General features: G+C 47.0%; 1 protein-coding gene across 2 annotated transcripts in view; it reads right to left on the reverse strand.

Annotated features, from left to right (window-relative positions):
- Positions 1-962: 962 nt before the first annotated feature.
- The window catches only part of CENPX (centromere protein X), a 33,805-nt gene continuing 16,885 nt past the window's right edge, over positions 963-17,882 (reverse strand). The window contains exons 3-5 of one of the 2 annotated variants that reach the window (XM_073588130.1): positions 12,796-12,849; positions 1,293-1,381; positions 963-1,215 (exon numbers count right to left, since the gene is read on the reverse strand). In XM_073588130.1, coding sequence (XP_073444231.1) covers positions 1,201-1,215; positions 1,293-1,381; positions 12,796-12,849 — 158 coding nt within the window. In that variant the 3' untranslated portion in view covers positions 963-1,200. Of the gene's footprint in view, positions 1,216-1,292; positions 1,382-11,835; positions 12,247-12,795; positions 12,850-17,882 lie in introns of those variants that run through there. The other variant, XM_073588129.1, reaches the window with a different exon arrangement.

Genomic DNA, 17,882 nt, shown 5'->3' on the forward strand with positions numbered 1-17,882 from the left:
GAAACTTTCAGAGACAATAACGGGAAAAGACAGCACAAAATTAGCTGGGTTCCTGTGTGCTTTAGACAAGAAGTTACATTTAGCAGTACAAGGTTAGGAGAAGTCTCCTGCAGACAGGAGCAGAACAGAGACAGCAGATGGTTCAGTGATTTATGACAGCATCTTTTTCCATGTGAAATGGGAGGTAGTTTAGTTTGTCAGGCTTTTTTTCACCTTTTAAACTGCCCTGCTACCTACCTGCACTTTATGATGTTACCCTACTCCTGGAATAAAGTAACACATCAGCAAGGATTGGGTGAGTGCTTCAATTCTTTACAATTTCTTGTGATTCATACATACATTCTATGTGGATGCACCATCCAGAAGAGATCCTAAAAGGAGGTTCAAGAGGTGTTGGTCTAAAAGCCCCTGCAGAGCTATAATAATTGGTGCCTAGATCTTGTTCGTGAATAATACATCAACATACATCCCACTCCTCGACAGGTGCCATCATTCCAACCTATGTCTTCCATTACAATTGTCGGTAGTTTTACTGTTATTCCGATCCGAGTACATGCCTTATGAGTAAAATCTATAAAGAAACACTTTTTTTCCATTTGTGCATTTTTGCTTTGAACGTTACATCAGTATTACAAATTGTGTTACACAACAGTTTCCTATAAAAATGTAGCGATTATTAATACAATAGAATATCGCCATCTACTGGTGAGAATATACATATACAATAGTTGCTGAACAATTTCTGCTATGAATTCCTAGATGTTTGGAAGATAACGAGTTAACAACCAGTAGACGCTCCAGCAGGCAAGCGTTAACAAGGTAGTTATGAGGGTGACAACCACACTTCTCCACAAATGTGGAAGCACTATCGGAAAAAGCATAGACGCAGTAATGGTGTGTTTCCTACCAGATCTAGGGTGGTGTTGGTAAGAAGCTAGGAAAATTTATAACCAGGCATTAGCTTTTGGCTGACAGGTTTAATAAACACATTTGAAAGGTTTGTGGTTTTCAGAAAATTGAAACTTATCTGGTTATGTTTTTTTTCTTGAAAAGCTATGATAAAACGTTATATATTGGGAATATAGTCATAGGTCTTGTAGAAAACGAGATGGTCGGTCTTGGTGGTATCTTTAATAGTACATTGGACTGTGGATAGTCTGGTACAGATGATCAGAACATGGGCATGCCACAAGTGCCCATCTAGAAATCCAGCAGCTAGAAGAAAGGAGAAATTATTGAAAGGAACGGGATACTAGACCTGCTGTGTGTTACATGAAGGGTCTGGTACTTACCAGCTGAGGCAGCATCTTCTCCACATGTTCTATATCCACCATAGTCAAATCTTCAGCCAGGGCCTGACGCGCTGCTCGGGCAGCTGCCTCTGTAAAAGCAATGCCATACAGTTAGTTCATGGCAAAGGTACTGGAGATAGAAGTCTCCATCTTGCAGGATTTCTAGGTGGAATTAAAGCGCTTAGCCACACCTTTCAGGATGCACCAGGTATGTGCGTATCTCTGTTAAATTGTAACTAAAGTTTGAAAATGATGTTGCATATGTGGCAGACACTTTCATTGGTGCAGATCTGTGGGGGCCCGAGTCCTGAGGTCCCCACCAATCGATTAATAGGTCCCTGAACAGATCAGCAGACAGGATTGGTGTATGATTCAATAGGAAGCTCATGCCTTCTATTTAAAGGGAACCTGTCACCTCGTTTTTGAGCTATGAGCTGCGGCCACTGCCTTTCGATCTAACCTGAAAGAAAAACAAGTTTTATTATACTCACCCGGGGGGGGGGGGCAGTCCTGTCCAATGGGCGTCACAGGTCCGGGTCCAGCGCCTCCTATCTTCATGCGACGTCATCATCTTCCTTGCTTCGTGTCGCAGCTCCTGCATAGGTGTACTGATCTTCCCTGTTGAGGGCAGAGCAAAGTACTGCAGTGCGCAGGCGCTGGGCCTCTCTGACCTTTCCTGACACCTGCGCACTGCAGTACTTGGCTCTGCCCTCAACAGGGAAGATCAGTACACCTGCGCAGGAGCCACGACGCAAAGCAAGGAAGATGACATCGTAAGATGGGAAGCGCCAGACCTGCGACACCCATCGGACCAGACCGCCCCTGCGTGAGTATACTAAAACTTGTTTTCCTTATCTTTCTAGTTAGATCGGGGGCTTATCTACAGCATTTTAGAATGCTGTAGATAAGCCCCGAAAGGCAGTGGCCGCAGCTCATAGCTCAAAAACGAGGTGACAGGTTCTCCTTTTAATCTGTACTCCGCTATGTGTGCGCACAGCAGACAGGGACCCCCACCGATATGCAAGCAATGAAATTGCCTTACAAATGTGGAAAAAAAAAAATCATATTCAAAGTTTAGTTACTCTTTACAGATATAGCAACATAAGATCACTGCACTGACTTAACATCAATCTGTCCGGAGAAAAATAGCTGCTTATTCCACCTTTGGGGACTTTTCTTAAAATAAAAACTCCACCTTACCACCATTATGGTAATTAGCATTAGATTGCTCTGGTCCTATTAATTAGAGAAAGGATCTTTGGCTGAATGGAACAACAGGTAAGAGTGCTCACTGCCGCTTTAACCTCTTCTCGGTGAGGCAAATTTTCGTTTTCATTCCTACCCTTCTTCCAAGAGCCATACTTTTTTTTGGGGGGGGGGGGGGGGGGGGAATTTTAAATGACACCATTCATTTTACCATACAATGTACTGGAAAACCTAAAAAAAAAAAAATCTGCAGTGGAATTGTGAAAATAAAATGCAATTTTGGCACACTTTCTTTTTCACTTTTATGCCGTTCATTGTGCAGTAAGAATGACTTGCCAACATGATTTTCCAGGTCCAAAGGATTACGCGGTGTTAACTTTCTTTTTTATTCATGGACCTATGTCAGGGATTAAAGAATTTGTTGATACTACTGTGTGTGTTACATACAATATTGATCACTGCATTTTATTTTAGGGAAGAATTAAAAAAAAAATTGTAGTTAATTTTTTTCTCTTTGCAGCACTTACCACTCAGGTTAAGTAATTTATATATTTTGATACATTTTTCTTAGAGATGTGACAACACTAAAAATGTATGTTTCATTGGGAAAAAGGTAAGTAATTTCAATGTATTGCAGTATATAGACAAAATTACATTCTGCTATGAAGCCCTGCCATAAGCTGATCTTCACAGGAAGGCAAAGATTGCAGCCATCGGGGTCTTCAGCAGCGCCCCAGGTGCTGTGAAAACCCATCAGAACACCCCATGATCATGTCGAAGAGGGGCACTGTGAGCCCGTGAGTGCAGGCATCACCACGTATAATTTGAATGCCGAAACACTTTATTACCAGAGTCAGTTATTAACTGCTTTATTTAACTGACTAAATGGCAGTAGAGTTAACTCCGGCCTCTGAAGTCTTTGGGCTAATGCAGACGTCCATGAAAATTGGTCCCAACATGGACTGTTAATGCACAGACTGGCAGTGGGTCCCCCGACCTGAGCGTGACGGCTTTATTGATTTGTAATGACCAAGCCGAACGTTCCCTGTTACTCACCCCCACACGGTATCCGCAGCTGAAGGAATAATGACACACACCGGTCTCGGGGATAACAGTTGCTTTTACTTCAGCAGGAACGGGAAATATAACTTGGAACAAATAAGGAACAGTCTCTCATGGGTAATGCAAGGTAATTACAGTTCACACTTAGATACTGAGATGTGATTGGGGTCTGGAGCTTTAAGAACACTGGACAATGTCTATTGGTATTTTACAGAAGAAGGTAGACGCAGCAATTAAAGGTTACAGACCTGTACTCGGGGTTAGCTCCATAGTGTGTCACGGCATAGGTGAATGTAAAAACTGTAGTGTAACCAGTCAGAAAAACTTTTGAATGATATCACTTATAGGTGAATGCAAAAACTGTGGTGAATCCAGTCAGAAAAAGGGAACTCAGGCTCTTAGGCCTGAAGGAGATCTTGAGGTAAAAACAGCCTCCACTGTGTTCTGCTCTCCCTGAAGACATCCCTCAGACTAAAGAACATTCTTGCCTGGAAAACAGCTCCTCCTAGTCACCATGTGATTAGGAGATGGCCAATAGGAGACCGAATTCACATCTCCGATCCTTACAAAACAATAATTATGAGTCACTGTACACTTTCACCATTAGATGGCGCCAGAACACAGCAAATGAGAAATGCGTTGCATCAAAATGGAGGTGACTAGAGACAGAGAATTACAGCTCACAAATGCAGGGAATAATGTAGAGGCACAGAGAGTGAGCAATAGTGTACAGAAGTCACTCCCAATCCAGGATTACTTAAAGGGACGGACACACTCTGGACTGGGTCACTACACATGTATGTCTAAGAGGCTGTCACACTCAGGTCAGGAGAGCCGTAGCCAGTCCGTGAATTGCAGGGCTGATTTGCAAAGATGTCTGAATAAACCTTTAAGCAGATGTTGGCTATGTAAAACAACCAGAACCTGCAGAGTATGAAGCAGGCTCATTTCCTGAGCCTGCAACGATATGGGGACCCAGCCAAGGATGTATTACTACTGTACATCATGTGCTGGGAAGGGGGGTTAATCAAAGTCTATGGGACTGCAAGAGATAGTCAAGTGCTGCATTTGGGCAACTCATTTAAATGAGACTTTTGTGATAGGAGGGGGGTCCACTTGTTGGGAAACCCATTGAGCTAACACTTATCACCTATCCACTTGAAAAGGGTTCTATACTGTTAGAGACTGGAATTGGCATGAGTGTCACCTCCTAAGCACAGACCCCCATCTCCTAATTACAACTCTAAGTAGAGAGCAGACTTTGGATCTAGCTGTGAACATGTAAACACCTACGCTAACAATCCATATGTAAAGGCTAATATGCATTTATGTAGCAGAAACACCAAGAAGAGAAAATGCAAGCCTGTTTAAAATAGGGATTTGTGTGTACTAACCGTAAAATCCTTTTCTCCGAGACAATCATTGGGGGACACAGACAGTGGGTGTTATGCTGCTTGCCACTAGGAGGACACTACGTGAACACAGAAAAAAGTTAACTCCCCTGCAGTATACACACTCTCGCTGGCTGAGATTTCTCCAGTTCGGTGAAAAAGCAGTAGGAGCATTAAACAAATGACAGTAACCATAACTCTGTCAAAACCTTAGAATGCTACAGTGAGCCAATAGGCTAAACAGGGTGGGTGCTGTCCCCCCCAATGATTGGCTCAGAGAAAAGGATTTTACAGTGAGTACACAAAAATCCCTATTTCTCCTACGCCTCACAGACACAGACAGTGGGATGTCCTAAAGCAGTCCTTGGGTGGGGAGCATACAACTGCTAATACCCCATATACCACTTACTCAACACTGGTACTGCCGATTGCAGGATGCGTCTGCCAAGAGCTGCATCTGCAGAGGCCTGAGAATGAATTTGGTAATGTTTTGTAAAGGTATGCAGGCTGGACCAAGTCGCAGCCTTGCCGACCTGTTCTGCCGACGCCTGGTGCTGAATGGCCCAAGAGGCGCCCACTGAACGGGTAGAATGCGCCTTAATCCCTGCTGGGACAGGTGTGTCCCTGTCACGGTAGGATTCCTGAATAGCCAAGCGAATCCACCTGGCTAGCGTGGCTTTTGAAGCGGCTAGACCCTTCCTATGCCCCTGTGGAAGAACGAACAGGGCATCTGACGTGTGTAAGGGGGCCATCCGCGAGATGTACCGTCTCAGAGCCCTAACCACATTCAGGTTGTGGAGGGCCCTCTCAATGCAATGCAGTGGTGCCAGACAGAAGGAAGGCAAAACAATTTCCTCGTTGAGATGAAAGAAAGACACGACTTTGAGCAGGAAAGACGGGGACGTCCTGAGAACTGCCTTGTCCTCATGAAAATTCAGGAATGGAGGATGGCAAGACGGGCGCCAATTCCGAATCTAGTCTGATTGACGTAATTGCCACTAGAAAGACCTCCTTTCAAGAAAGAATAGCTAGTGGTACGTCCTGCAGTGGTTCGGAAGGAGCCTCCTGTAGGGCTCCGAAAACCAAGTTAAGGTCCCATGATTCCAATGGCCCTTTATATAGGGAGTCGCCACATGGGAAACTCCCTGAATGAACGGCTACACCTGTAGGTTAGTGGCAATTTGCGTTGGAATAGGACCGACAAGGCTGAAAATCTGGCCTTTGAGTGAGCTAAGCGTGAGGCCTGACTTTAATCTGGATTGCAGGAACTCCAATATGGAATACCAGAGGGGATCAACCATAGTCCTTGCACCACAAGAAGGTTTTCCAGGTGCGGTGATAAAGGTGTATGGACATGGGCTTCCTAGCACTAATCATAGTGGAGATCCCGTCGTGAGAAAAAAAAATAGCCTGTGCTAACCAGGATTCAACGACCACACCATCAAAGACAGGGCCCCAGAGTTCTGGTGGTAAATCGGCCCTATGAGAGTAGATCCATGCGATCTGGAAGTCGCCAGAGAACGTTGGAGACTAGTTGTTCCAGTTCTGCGTACCATGGCCGGCGCGACTAGAATCACTGGTAATCCCTCTGCTCGGATTTTCTTGATAAACCTCAGGAGCAAGGGAAGAGGGGAAAAATGCACGGGAGCCGAAACCGGTGCCACGGCAGAACTAGGGCGTCCGCTCCGATGGCAAACGGATCGCGCAATCGGGCAATGAATCTAGGAACCATGATGTTTAGTCTTGAGGCCATAAGATCCACATCCAGAGTCCCCCAGCGGTGGCAAGTCTGCTGAAAAAACTTCCGGATGAAGAGACCACTCTCCTGAGGCAAGGCCTTGGCAACTGAGAAAATCTACCGCCCAATTGTCTACACCCGGGGTGTGGATTGCTGAGATCGGCGAATGGTTGGTCTCGGCCCAGTGGAGGATGTGACTCACTTCATGCATGGCCATCTTGCTCCGAGTACCCCCCTGACGGTTGATATACGCCACAGCCGTGGCGTTGTCGGATTGGATCCTGATGAGGTGACCTGCGAGATGGTGGAAACTCAGTAGGGCTAATCTGATCGCTCGAATGTCCAAGATGTTAATGGGGAGACGTGACTCTCAAATTAACCAACGACCCTGTGCCGTGTGGTGACGAAAAAAACGCACACCAGTCCAGAAGACTGGCGTCGGTGGTCACCACCGACCATCGTACTGGGAGAAAGGACTTCCCTTGATTCAGGAAGGATTTCAGTGTCCACCGCTTGGGGGCTTGTCTGACCCGCAGGGACAGAAGGAACCGGCGGTCCAGGGAGAACAGGTTCTTGTCTCAAGTTAACAGCAACGCATGTTGTAAAAGGAGCAAATGGAACTGTGCGAATGGGACCGCTCCCATCGCTGCCACCATCCTTCTGAGAACTATCATGCTGAAACGTATGGAGTGAGAAACCGGTCGGGATAGAGTCCGCGCTGCCTGTAGTAAGGCTCAGGCCTTTTCTGGTGGGAGAATGACCAACCCACGGGAAGTGTCTAAGATCATTTCCAAAAAAGGAAATCTGCTGGACCGGTGTTGGGGAAGATTTTCCAAAGTTTACCTTCCGACCCAGGCGAGAAAGTGTATGTACTGTGATTTCCACAGATCCCTTGCAGGCTGGAAGGGACGAAACCTTGATCAGCAGGTCGTCCACATACAGCAATACCACCAGTCCCTGAGTGTGAAGAATGGCCATGACTGCCGCCATAACCTTGGTAAAGACCCTGGAGGCGGTGGCGAGTCCGAAGGGCAAGGCAACGAACTGGAAGTGTTCCTCTCGAATTGCAAAATGCAGGAACTGCTGGTGGGACGGGCAAATCGGGATGTGAAGGTAAGCATCTTTGATACCGATGGATGCTAGGGACTCTCCTTTTTACATGGAGGCGACAACCGATCGGAGGAATTCCATTCGGAATCGCCGTACCGTGACAAACGGATTTAACAGCTTGAGGTCCAGTGTGGGCCGCATCGTTCCTTCCTTCTTTGGAACCACAAAAAGGTTTGAATAAAAACCACTGAACCATTCGTTTTGAGGGACCAGAAGGATGACTCCGTCCCTTTGCGGCGCATGAATGGCCCGAAGGCTGTGACTGAATGACAGCAGACGGCCGCCTACTTTGTCGGTGTCTGCCGGATACCACAAGAAGTCATTGAGTAGAGGATCTATGGGATCGGCTCCCCTAGATCCAGATGGTCTTGGCCTGGGTTTCCAAGAGCGGTTAGGTTAGACCTGAGAACCTCTGTCTCCACGCGGGAAATGACCTGATCCGGAAGAGAAGGTTGTGGAGGACCAGCTGGAGCTGTTGGGAAAATGTCGAAAACCGAGTCGGCTGTTGATTCCGAAAACGGCCGGACAGCCCTTTGTTGGGGAAGAAACTTACTCTTCACCCCGGTAGTGTCAGAAATGAGCTGGTCTAGTTTCTCCAAATAGGCGACCAGTTTGATAGGGCAGAGAAGTCATTGATTTCTTGGAGGTGGAGTCTGCCCACCAGTCGCATAGCCATACGGCTCTTCTAATGGAGACTATTAGCGGCTGCCTGAGCAGCGCCATTAGCGGCATCTAAAGAGGCGTCCACTACAAAATCCCCTGCATGAATTATCTGCTTGGCAACACTGGTTGTCTTCGGAGGAAGACTGCTACCTTGGAAGGCAGTAATTAAGACTTCTGCCCAAGTGGCCATTGCCTTAGCTACTCAAGTCGCCGCGAAAGATGGGAAAAGTGCCGCTCCTGAAGCTCCAAAAACTGAATGAGTGAGGTGGTCAATTTGACGATCGGAGGGGTTTCTGACTGAAGAGCCCTCAGAAACGGATCGAAGCGTTTTAGAAGCAAAACACGATACAGGAGGATCCACCGAGGGGGACTGTAACCAATCCTTAATTAGATCTGGAGTAAAGTGGTATTTAGCCTCGATAGGCTTTTGCCCTGTTATTCATTTATGTGGTCGGTTCCTATGTTTCTGGACAACGTCCTTAAACTCCGGATGGCTGGCAAATACCTTGTGTACACGTCTAGACTTCTTAAAGGAGATAACGTGTTCCGGAGCGGGAATATTCTCCTCGTCCAACGTCAGAAACTTGTTGATTGACTCTGAATCTGTAAGAGAATCAAGCGACTCATGGACATTTGGGGAATTCTGAGGGACTCGAATTCAGAGTCATGTTCTTCTGCGAACATTAGGAAAGGGAGAGCGAGAGACAGAACTCGCCAATGCTGAAGCGTAAGCGTGACTAGGGGATGCGTCATGGGTCCACTTTCTAGAGACCTGAGGATCCCTTGAACGAGCATGGCCCCTGCTGGTGGACGGTTCCCGGCCGTCGCCAAAACCCTCCTCGGGCGATAAAGACGCGTTCTGACTTAAAGAGGATTCCCGGAGGGAGTCTATAGCCTTGGTCAGTGACTCCACAGACCACGACAAGGACGCAGCCCACTCAGGGGGACTAAACGCAGGGAGCACCTTGCAGCGGCGGCGGATGGCGTTTTAACACAAGCCGGGTTGCAATCCGTGCATAGCGGATTAGTCTGGGCACTGAGCAAGGCATTCTTGCAAGTGGTACAAGCGGTAAAGAACGCAGTGTGCTTCTTAGTAGCCCCCATTTTGCCTCTTTAGATGGAGACATAGTGCCCCTGAAAGGGTTACAAGCAGAGGCTGGGCTGTAGCTGCAGGGAATGTGCAGAGAAGGGGTTAAGCTTTTCTCAGGGCAAACACAGCTTACCCTCGGTCCTGATGCTGTGTCCCTGGGAGGAATAGTGGTGGCCCTGTAGCGTCACCAGGTGCTGTCCATCCGTGCGCGCACCCCCGCAGCCGTCACAGAGCCCGAGGTGCAGAGAAGGGGTTAAGGACATGGCCCCCGAGACTAGCAGGGCGCCTCTCGTACAGAACGAGAAGCGCCAAAGACGTGGGCGGCGCTATGTAAATTGCGGCCTAGCAGGCCGAAAAGCTGGGGACTAAATTTTTTGGGCCTACCCGCGGCGAGCGCCGGGTGAAGGGGGGAGCGGGGAGCCGTGACGGGGGGCCGGTATACCGCCGCTGAGACTAGGTCAGCGCTTCTCCCAGGGACTAGGACCCAACCCCATACCTCCAATCCGGTGCTCGCGCCGGCTGCGCTGTCCAGGAGCCTTCAGATCTCATCCTACGAGGCTCCCGGGTGATGTAGCAGAGCCGGAGTTCTTAAAGGGGTATACCTCAATCGACCCTCCCTATGGGCAGGGGGATGGAGAGGCCATGGGGCTGATTAAGGGCATACGAAAATGCTTCCAAAGTCTTCTCCCTGCACTCTGTGCGCTTGCCCTCATATCCGTGCGGGGAGACTGGCACTGTAAAGGAACAGTCGCCCAGAAGAATCAGGTATTCCCCAGTCGTCGCAGGAAAGTGTACGGGGAGATATACTCCGCATGCTCGCCTGTTGTTGGTTCGGGGGAGCGCGGGCCGTTGAAAGGAATCCGTCGCCTCTTCACTCCGTTACTTAAAAAATAAAAATTTACAGGAAATTCAAAAATGAAAATAAAAACGGTGGGGTCTGAAGCCAGACCCAAGTGCCTCCTACAGACACTAAGCAAGAAAACTGGGGAATTCCCAGTCAGCGAGAGGGTGTATACTGCAGGGGAGTGTTCACTTAGTGTCCTCCTAGTGGCAAGCAGCATAACACCCACTGTCTGTGTCCCCCAGTGCGGCGCAGGAGAAATCACGGTATAAATTTTATATATACACACACCATTCTAAAATCAAGTAAATGAATGAGACAACACAGGTAATGGCTGGGGAACGCCTACCATGAAAGGTTTATAACTCTAAAGGAATAATAATAAATATGGGTACCAGCACTAGGAAGAAATTAATAAAATATGATATACCCAGTAATAGAAGGAACAAAAAGTGCCTACTGAGGCACCACGTGTATGATATATATTGTATGTATGTGCAGAATAACAGTGGTACTTTCTCCCTCATTAGCAGTAATAATACAGTGCGATCTCCTAAGCCTATAATTCACAGCAATACTTCTTGAGTCTAAGAGCAGTGAGACTACGGAACTCTCTGCTGAAGGAACAGTCATGGTTAAAGGGGCCTGGATTTGTAGTAGTCTTAAAAGTATAGCTCCCAACATTCCTGGATTCAGCAGGACTTTCCGAATTTGAGGGCTCAGTGCTGTCACATCATGGCTTTGTCCTGACATCTAATACTCACCCTCTCTGACAGTCATCGCTACGTGGCTCCTCCTCCTAGGGTGGGTGGGGCCACATCTCTGCTCTGACATACATTAAATAAACCATTCCCTTCCCTTGTGATCTGGTCTTTCTGAGACTTGAACTCGTGATGTGATGCTCATAACTAGAGCTGCTGCCTGTGAATCACATCTCGCATGAAGATAGAAGAATTTTGTAATCTTTAGCTGTATTGCAGGCAGTAACCCTTAGAAGCAGTTTATACAGGTTCAGAGAGATACTTCTGTATATGGCAGTGTATTTCTATGTCCATGCATTCTGACTTTTTTTTTCTTCACCGCTAGATTTTTGTTCCTATAAAATTACTAAACATGACATTTTCTTTTTTTGAAAGTCTCCCTGGGACTTGAACTCACAACCGCTATAACTGCAATCAGAAGCTAAGGGTATGTGCACACGTTGCGGATTCGTGTGCAGATTTTTCTGCGTGAAATCTGCAGAATCCGCAGGTCAAAACGCCTGCATTTTATCTGCGGATTTCCTGCGGACTTAGGGTATGTGCACACGTTGCTGATTTTGCTAAATCCGCAGGTAAAATGACCTGCGTTTTACCTGCGGATTTTGTGCAAATTTACTGCGGATTTCACGTGACGTCACATCTGCACCAAAAAAGGATCAAATAAGGGGGAAAAGGTATTAAAAAAAGTAGCTAAGATGCAGTTTGGTGCGGACACCTGCAGATAGTGTAAATACTGCTGTTTTTTTGCTATGTGTGAACAAAGTCAGATGTCATATTAGTGAAGCTTATATAAAAATGAGAACTTTCTGGCTGCTACAACTGAACAAAAATAAATCCATATGTCCCAACTAGGGATGATGAATGATGCAAAAATAACATTGCACCAGCCCTGGCTAATCAAAAGCCGCACCGGGAGGCAAGAGATTCTCAGGATTTCCATCCAGCCGCCAGGTACCACTGACCTGGAAGCTGTACCGAAGTCCTGTGAATCGATCAGTTCATCTCTAGTCCCAACTTTCCTGGATGCGGCGGGACAGTCCCCAGGTGTCTCCTGAATGTCCATCACTGCTACCGCCCCTCTGACATCTCCTCCTGCCAGGGGAGAAAGAAATGGTAGATGTGCATGACCAAAACTTGCCGCAGCATGCAACACGCCACAGTTTATCTCTGTCTGTTCTTCAAAAGTTGGGTTAACAGTGATGGATACTGGTGAAAGAATAAACCTCGGATTATCCACCTCAGTCTCTACTGGAGTTGGGAATTTTTTTCTACCATAAAATCAGCTTTTGTACACTAAAATCAGCTTTTGCTTCATGAGGGATTTTCTCTTCTCAACACTGTAGGAGAATAGGTTGAACTGAACGGACAGATGTCTTTTTCTTACAAACGGTGTACATAATACGTCTCCATAACACATTCTGTGTATCAAGGACAACATATTGCTCTCCATGCTGGAAGGTGCATAATAGGTCTTGTGGGTCTCTAGAAGGAATTTTTCCAAGTACTCAGTTATGACCAGTTGATAAAACAGGGGTGGTGGTTACCGCAATTGTATTGATATTACCGAGTCTTGAAGGCATGAGGTCCGGTCCCTAACTGAGGAGACCCTCCAGCTCCATAAGAAGTGGCTAGTGTACTTACCATGGACAAATACTTTAAGTAGCTCTGACAGAAGTAATATGGAGTCACCACTGACTGAAATACAAGAAAGACAATCTGTTAAAATGCATATCAGCCACAAAAGATCCTTGAATGGGCTCATAATGTACAGGTGGCTATGAACAGAAGAGAAGTACTGGCCAGAATGTGACCAACATCATGCCAAAGTAATATCGCAGTCCGTACTGAAAATTTGGAAAGAAAAATTCTATGTGGGGTGAAATGGTGTAAAAAAAAAAAAAAAAAAAACGCAATTTTTTTTTTTAAGTTTTATCTTCATGGAGGCACAGTGCAGTAATAATTACCAGGTAACAGAATTTTCCAGGTCTGTACAATTAAGACTCACAACTTTATTTTATTGTCAGTGAGGCTGTGTGAGAGGTTGTCGTTTGCAGAGCAAACCGTACTATTACATAGCTCCCAAGCGTCCCGAATATGGCAGGACAGTCTCGTTTTTGACTGCCTGTCCCAAGCGGGACTCTTTTTCCCCGCATTGCACTGAGCTGCCACGCCCCCCCATGCACTGACCCTATTCTCACCCTCCCAGAGACCCCCCACAGCACGCGATGACATGCTAGGCTGTTGCTTCTGTCTGCACAGGACCTGTGATGAGGTCACAGGAGGGGAGGAGTCAAGAGTCACATGATCATGGGCTCGGTTTGTGCAGGACTCTGCTGTGCTGGTTGTCATGATGCTGGTGAGAGGAAGATTATGCGTGTGGTCAGGAGGGGTTTACAGGGTGGATGTAGCAGACCCGTGTGTGTATGGGATATGCAGAGTGGAGTAGTGTGTGTACGGGGTGTACGAAGCGGAGACATGTGTGTGTACGAGGTATACGGAGCGGAGCCACGTGTGTATGAGGTGTATGGAGAGGAGCCATGTGTGTGTACGAGGTATACGGAGCGGAGCCATGTGTGTGTAGAGGTATAAGGAGCGGAGCCACATGTGTACGAGGTGTATGGATCAGATCCACATGTGTATGGAGCGGAGCCTTGTGTGTGTACGAGGTGTATGGAGCGGAGCCATGTGTGTAGAGGTATACGGAGCGGAGCCACATGTGTACGAGGTGTATGGATCAGATCCACATGTGTATGGAGCGGAGCCTTGTGTGTGTACGAGGTGTATGGAGCAGAGCCATGTGTGTAGAGGTATACGGAGCGGAGCCACATGTGTACGAGGTGTATGGATCAGATCCACATGTGTATGGAGCGGAGCCTTGTGTGTGTACGAGGTGTATGGAGCGGAGCCATGTGTGTGTAGAGGTATACGGAGCGGAGCCACGTGTGTATGAGGTGTATGGAGCGGAGCCGTGTGTGTGTACGAGGTGTATGGAGCGGAGCCATGAGTGTGTACGAGGTATACGGAGCAGAGCCACGTGTGTATGAGGTGTATGGAGCGGAGCCATGTGTGTACGAGGTGTATGGAGCAGAGCCATGTGTGTACGAGGTATACGGAGCGGAGCCTTGTGTGTGTACGAGGTATATGGAGTGGAGCCATGTGTGTAGAGGTATACGGAGTGGAGCCACATGTGTACGAGGTGTATGGATCAGATCCACATGTGTATGGAGCGGAGCCTTGTGTGTGTACGAGGTGTATGGAGCGGAGCCATGTGTGTGTAGAGGTATACGGAGCGGAGCCACGTGTACGAGGTGTATGGATCAGATCCACATGTGTATGGAGCGGAGCCTTGTGTGTGTACGAGGTGTATGGAGCGGAGCCATGTGTGTGTAGAGGTATACGGAGCGGAGCCACGTGTGTACGAGGTGTATGGATCAGATCCACATGTGTATGGAGCGGAGCCTTGTGTGTGTACGAGGTGTACAGAGTGGAGCCACATGTGTATGGAGTGGAGCCACGTGTGTACGAGGTGTACGGAGCGGAGCCATATGTGTAGAAGTATACGGAGCAGAGCCATGTGTGTGTACGAGGTATACGAAGCGGAGCCGTGTGTGTGTGTACGAGCTGTATGGAGCGGAGCAATGTGTGTGTGTACGAGGTATACGGAGCGCAGTCACGTGTGTGAGGTGTATGGAGCTAAGGCCGTGTGTGTGTACGAGGTGTATGGAGCGTAGCTGTGTGTGTACGAGGTATACGGAGCAGAGCTACGTGTACGAGGTGTATGGAGCGGAGTCGTGCTTGTACGAGGTGTATGGAGCAGAGCCGTGTGTACGAGGTGTACGGAGTGGAGCCATGTGTGTATGGAGCAGAGCCGTGTGTGTAGAGGCATACGGAGCAGAGCCATGTGTGTGTACGAGGTATATGGAGCGGAGCCACGTGTGTACGAGGTGTACGGCGCGGAGGCGTGTGTGTGTACGAGGTGTACGGAGCGGAGCCATGTGTGTGTAGAGGTATACGGAGCAGAGTCATGTGTGTACGAGGTGTATGGAGCGGAGCCACGTGTGTATGAGGTGTACAGAGCAGAGATGCGTACAGAGCGGAGCTGTGTGTACGAGGTGTGCGGAGCGGAGCCACGTGTGTACAAGGTGTATGGAACGGAGCCCTGTGTGTACAAAATGTATGGAGCTGAGCCGTGTGTTTACGGAGCAGAGCAGAGCCATGTGTGTAGGGGGTGTACTGAGTGAAGCCACGTGTGTACGAGGTGTATGGAACAAAGCCGCATATGTACAAGGTTTACGGAATGGAGCAATGTGTGTACAAGGTGTACAGAGCATGGCCGCATGTGTACGAGGTTTATAGAGTGGAGCTGTGTGTACTGAAAGGAGCCGTGTGTGCGAGGTGTACAGAGCGGAGCCGTGTGTACGAGGCATACAAAGCAGAACCGTGTGTGTATGAGGTGTGCGGAGCCATGCGTGAACAAGGTGTATGGTGGGGAGCATTCATACCTCCCAACCGCCCCGGATCCAGCAGGACAGTCCCAATTTTGAGAGAGAGTCTGTCCCGGCCGGGAGCTTACTTTTCCTGCGGACACAGGAGTACATGGTGGAGCCCAGAGCACTTTAAAATTCGCACATGACGTTCCACCGGAAGTGACGTACTAGAAGCTGACCAGAAATTAGGTAATTTCGGGAGGAGATTGTGATGGAACCATGGAGGCACTTCAGGGAATGCTTCAGATCCATCACCATGTCCTCCTCCGACAGCGGGATCACCTTGGAATCGGGGATGCCGGCCATGTGAGCGGATCATGATATGTCCTGCACCTGGAGGCTCAGGTGGGCATTACAATGGGAGCCAGGCTGCTATAGTATCTTTATAGAATCTTTCTTTCTCTCTCTGTTCTTTTTTTCTCTGTTCTTTATTTCCTCTCTTTCTTTCTCTCTTCTCTTCCTTTCTCTCTCTGTTCTTTCTTTCCCCTTTCTCTCTCTAATCTTTCTCTTTCTTTCCCATCTTTCTCTCTGGTCTTTATTTCTTTCCCCTCTCTTTCTCTCTCCCTCTCTGTTATTTCTTTCCCCTCTTTGTTTTTTTCTCTGTTCTTTTTTTCTGCCCACTCTCTTTCTCTCTCTGTTCTTTCTTCCCCTCACTCTTTCTCTCTTGTTCTCTCTCTCTGTTCTTTCCCCTCTTTCTCTCTGTTCTTTTTCTTCCCCCTCTTTCTCTCTGTTCTTTCTTTCCCCTCTTTCTTTCTCTCTCCCTCTCTGGTCTTTCTTTCCGCTCTTTTTTTTTCCCTCTCTCTATTCTTTCTTTTTGTTTCTCTCTGTTCTCTCTTTCTTTCCCTGCTTTCTTTCTCTCTCTCTCTCTCTGTTCTTTCTATCTTTCTTTTCCCTATTTCTCTCTCTTCTTTCTTTCCCCTCTTTCTTTCTCTGGGAGTGGTTAAGGCATGGACATGGCGTGGCCTAAGATTTGCCGCAACCTCTGTCCCTCTTTCTTCAAAAGTTGGGATGTATGCTTTTATTGGTCACATTTTGGGGTACATACAAAAAAAAGTTGTATTATTCTATTTTATTTGTACTGACTGACAAAAAACACAAACATTTCCCGTAATGAGTGTTTGGTCAGTATTTTACCTCAGTATTTCATGAGTTTTATACCTCAGTGTTTGGTCAGTATTTTACCTCAGTATTTGGTTAGTATTTTACCTCAGTATTATATATGGTGGCAATCTACCATGATAGCTACCCCCAGATATCAATATATATGCGGAATAATGACCCATAGCAATTATGTAAGGCTTCTCATAATCACAGTAATTAAAGAGAAAAGGTGAAGCCACGTATGGGACAGGAGTCGGGGGACCAGACTCGCATTATGCTGACCCTAAATCTTACCCCTTACCCAGCTGCAGGGGTTGAGAAACTAATCATGATGCAACGTGCATCCCTACGCTACACTGTCTATCCCACAGAATCCCTTTAAATGCCGCTATCACCAATTATATTAAAGAGGTTAAAGTGCTGCGATTGGATCCAGCTCCTTTCGCATGATTTGGACTCGGTATTGGCTGTATGAGGAAATGTTCCCGTGATGATTCTTTACCTTGCACAAAATAACGCAACGTCTTACAGTTCCAGCAAACTTAATGGGATTTATAGAGATCTTGTGTTTGCGGTGCTTTTTTTTTTTTTTTACTCCGTGTAAACTGACCTGTTTGAAATCTGCAACATTTTAATTTCTTTTACGTGTACGCAGGGCTGTGGAGTCGGAGTCGGAATAAAATGGACCGACTCCTAAAATATATAATAAATTGGGTACAGTAGTTCAGTGCAGAATGTGAATATTTTTTCATAGGAATTTGGGAAAGTTATGAAATGTCCTATAAATGACTGTTCTATTCCTGATCTAAGGCTACATTCACACACAGCGTTTTTCCTGCTTTTTTGAGGATACGTTTTTCAGCTGCAAAAGCAGATCAGCTTTTTAAAAAACCGCATCACCTGAAAGGTTTTTGAGCTCATAGATAATGTTTTCAATAGCAAAAGCAGATTAGAAATCTGCTCTATCCATTTATCCATATCTTATCTGTACCAAAAAGAATGAAAGCCGGGTAGCACACAGACTAACACTCCTTTTTTTTTTTTCAGCACCAGTCAGGTACACCTCATAGCTGCCCAGTAACACATCAACATCAATTGATAGTTGGAATAAATAGACTGCATTCATCACCACATCTTCTT

Source organism: Dendrobates tinctorius, unplaced genomic scaffold, assembly GCF_039654945.1.
Source record: "Dendrobates tinctorius isolate UK_male_01 unplaced genomic scaffold, ASM3965494v1 ptg000103l, whole genome shotgun sequence".
NCBI lineage: Eukaryota > Metazoa > Chordata > Amphibia > Anura > Dendrobatidae > Dendrobates > Dendrobates tinctorius.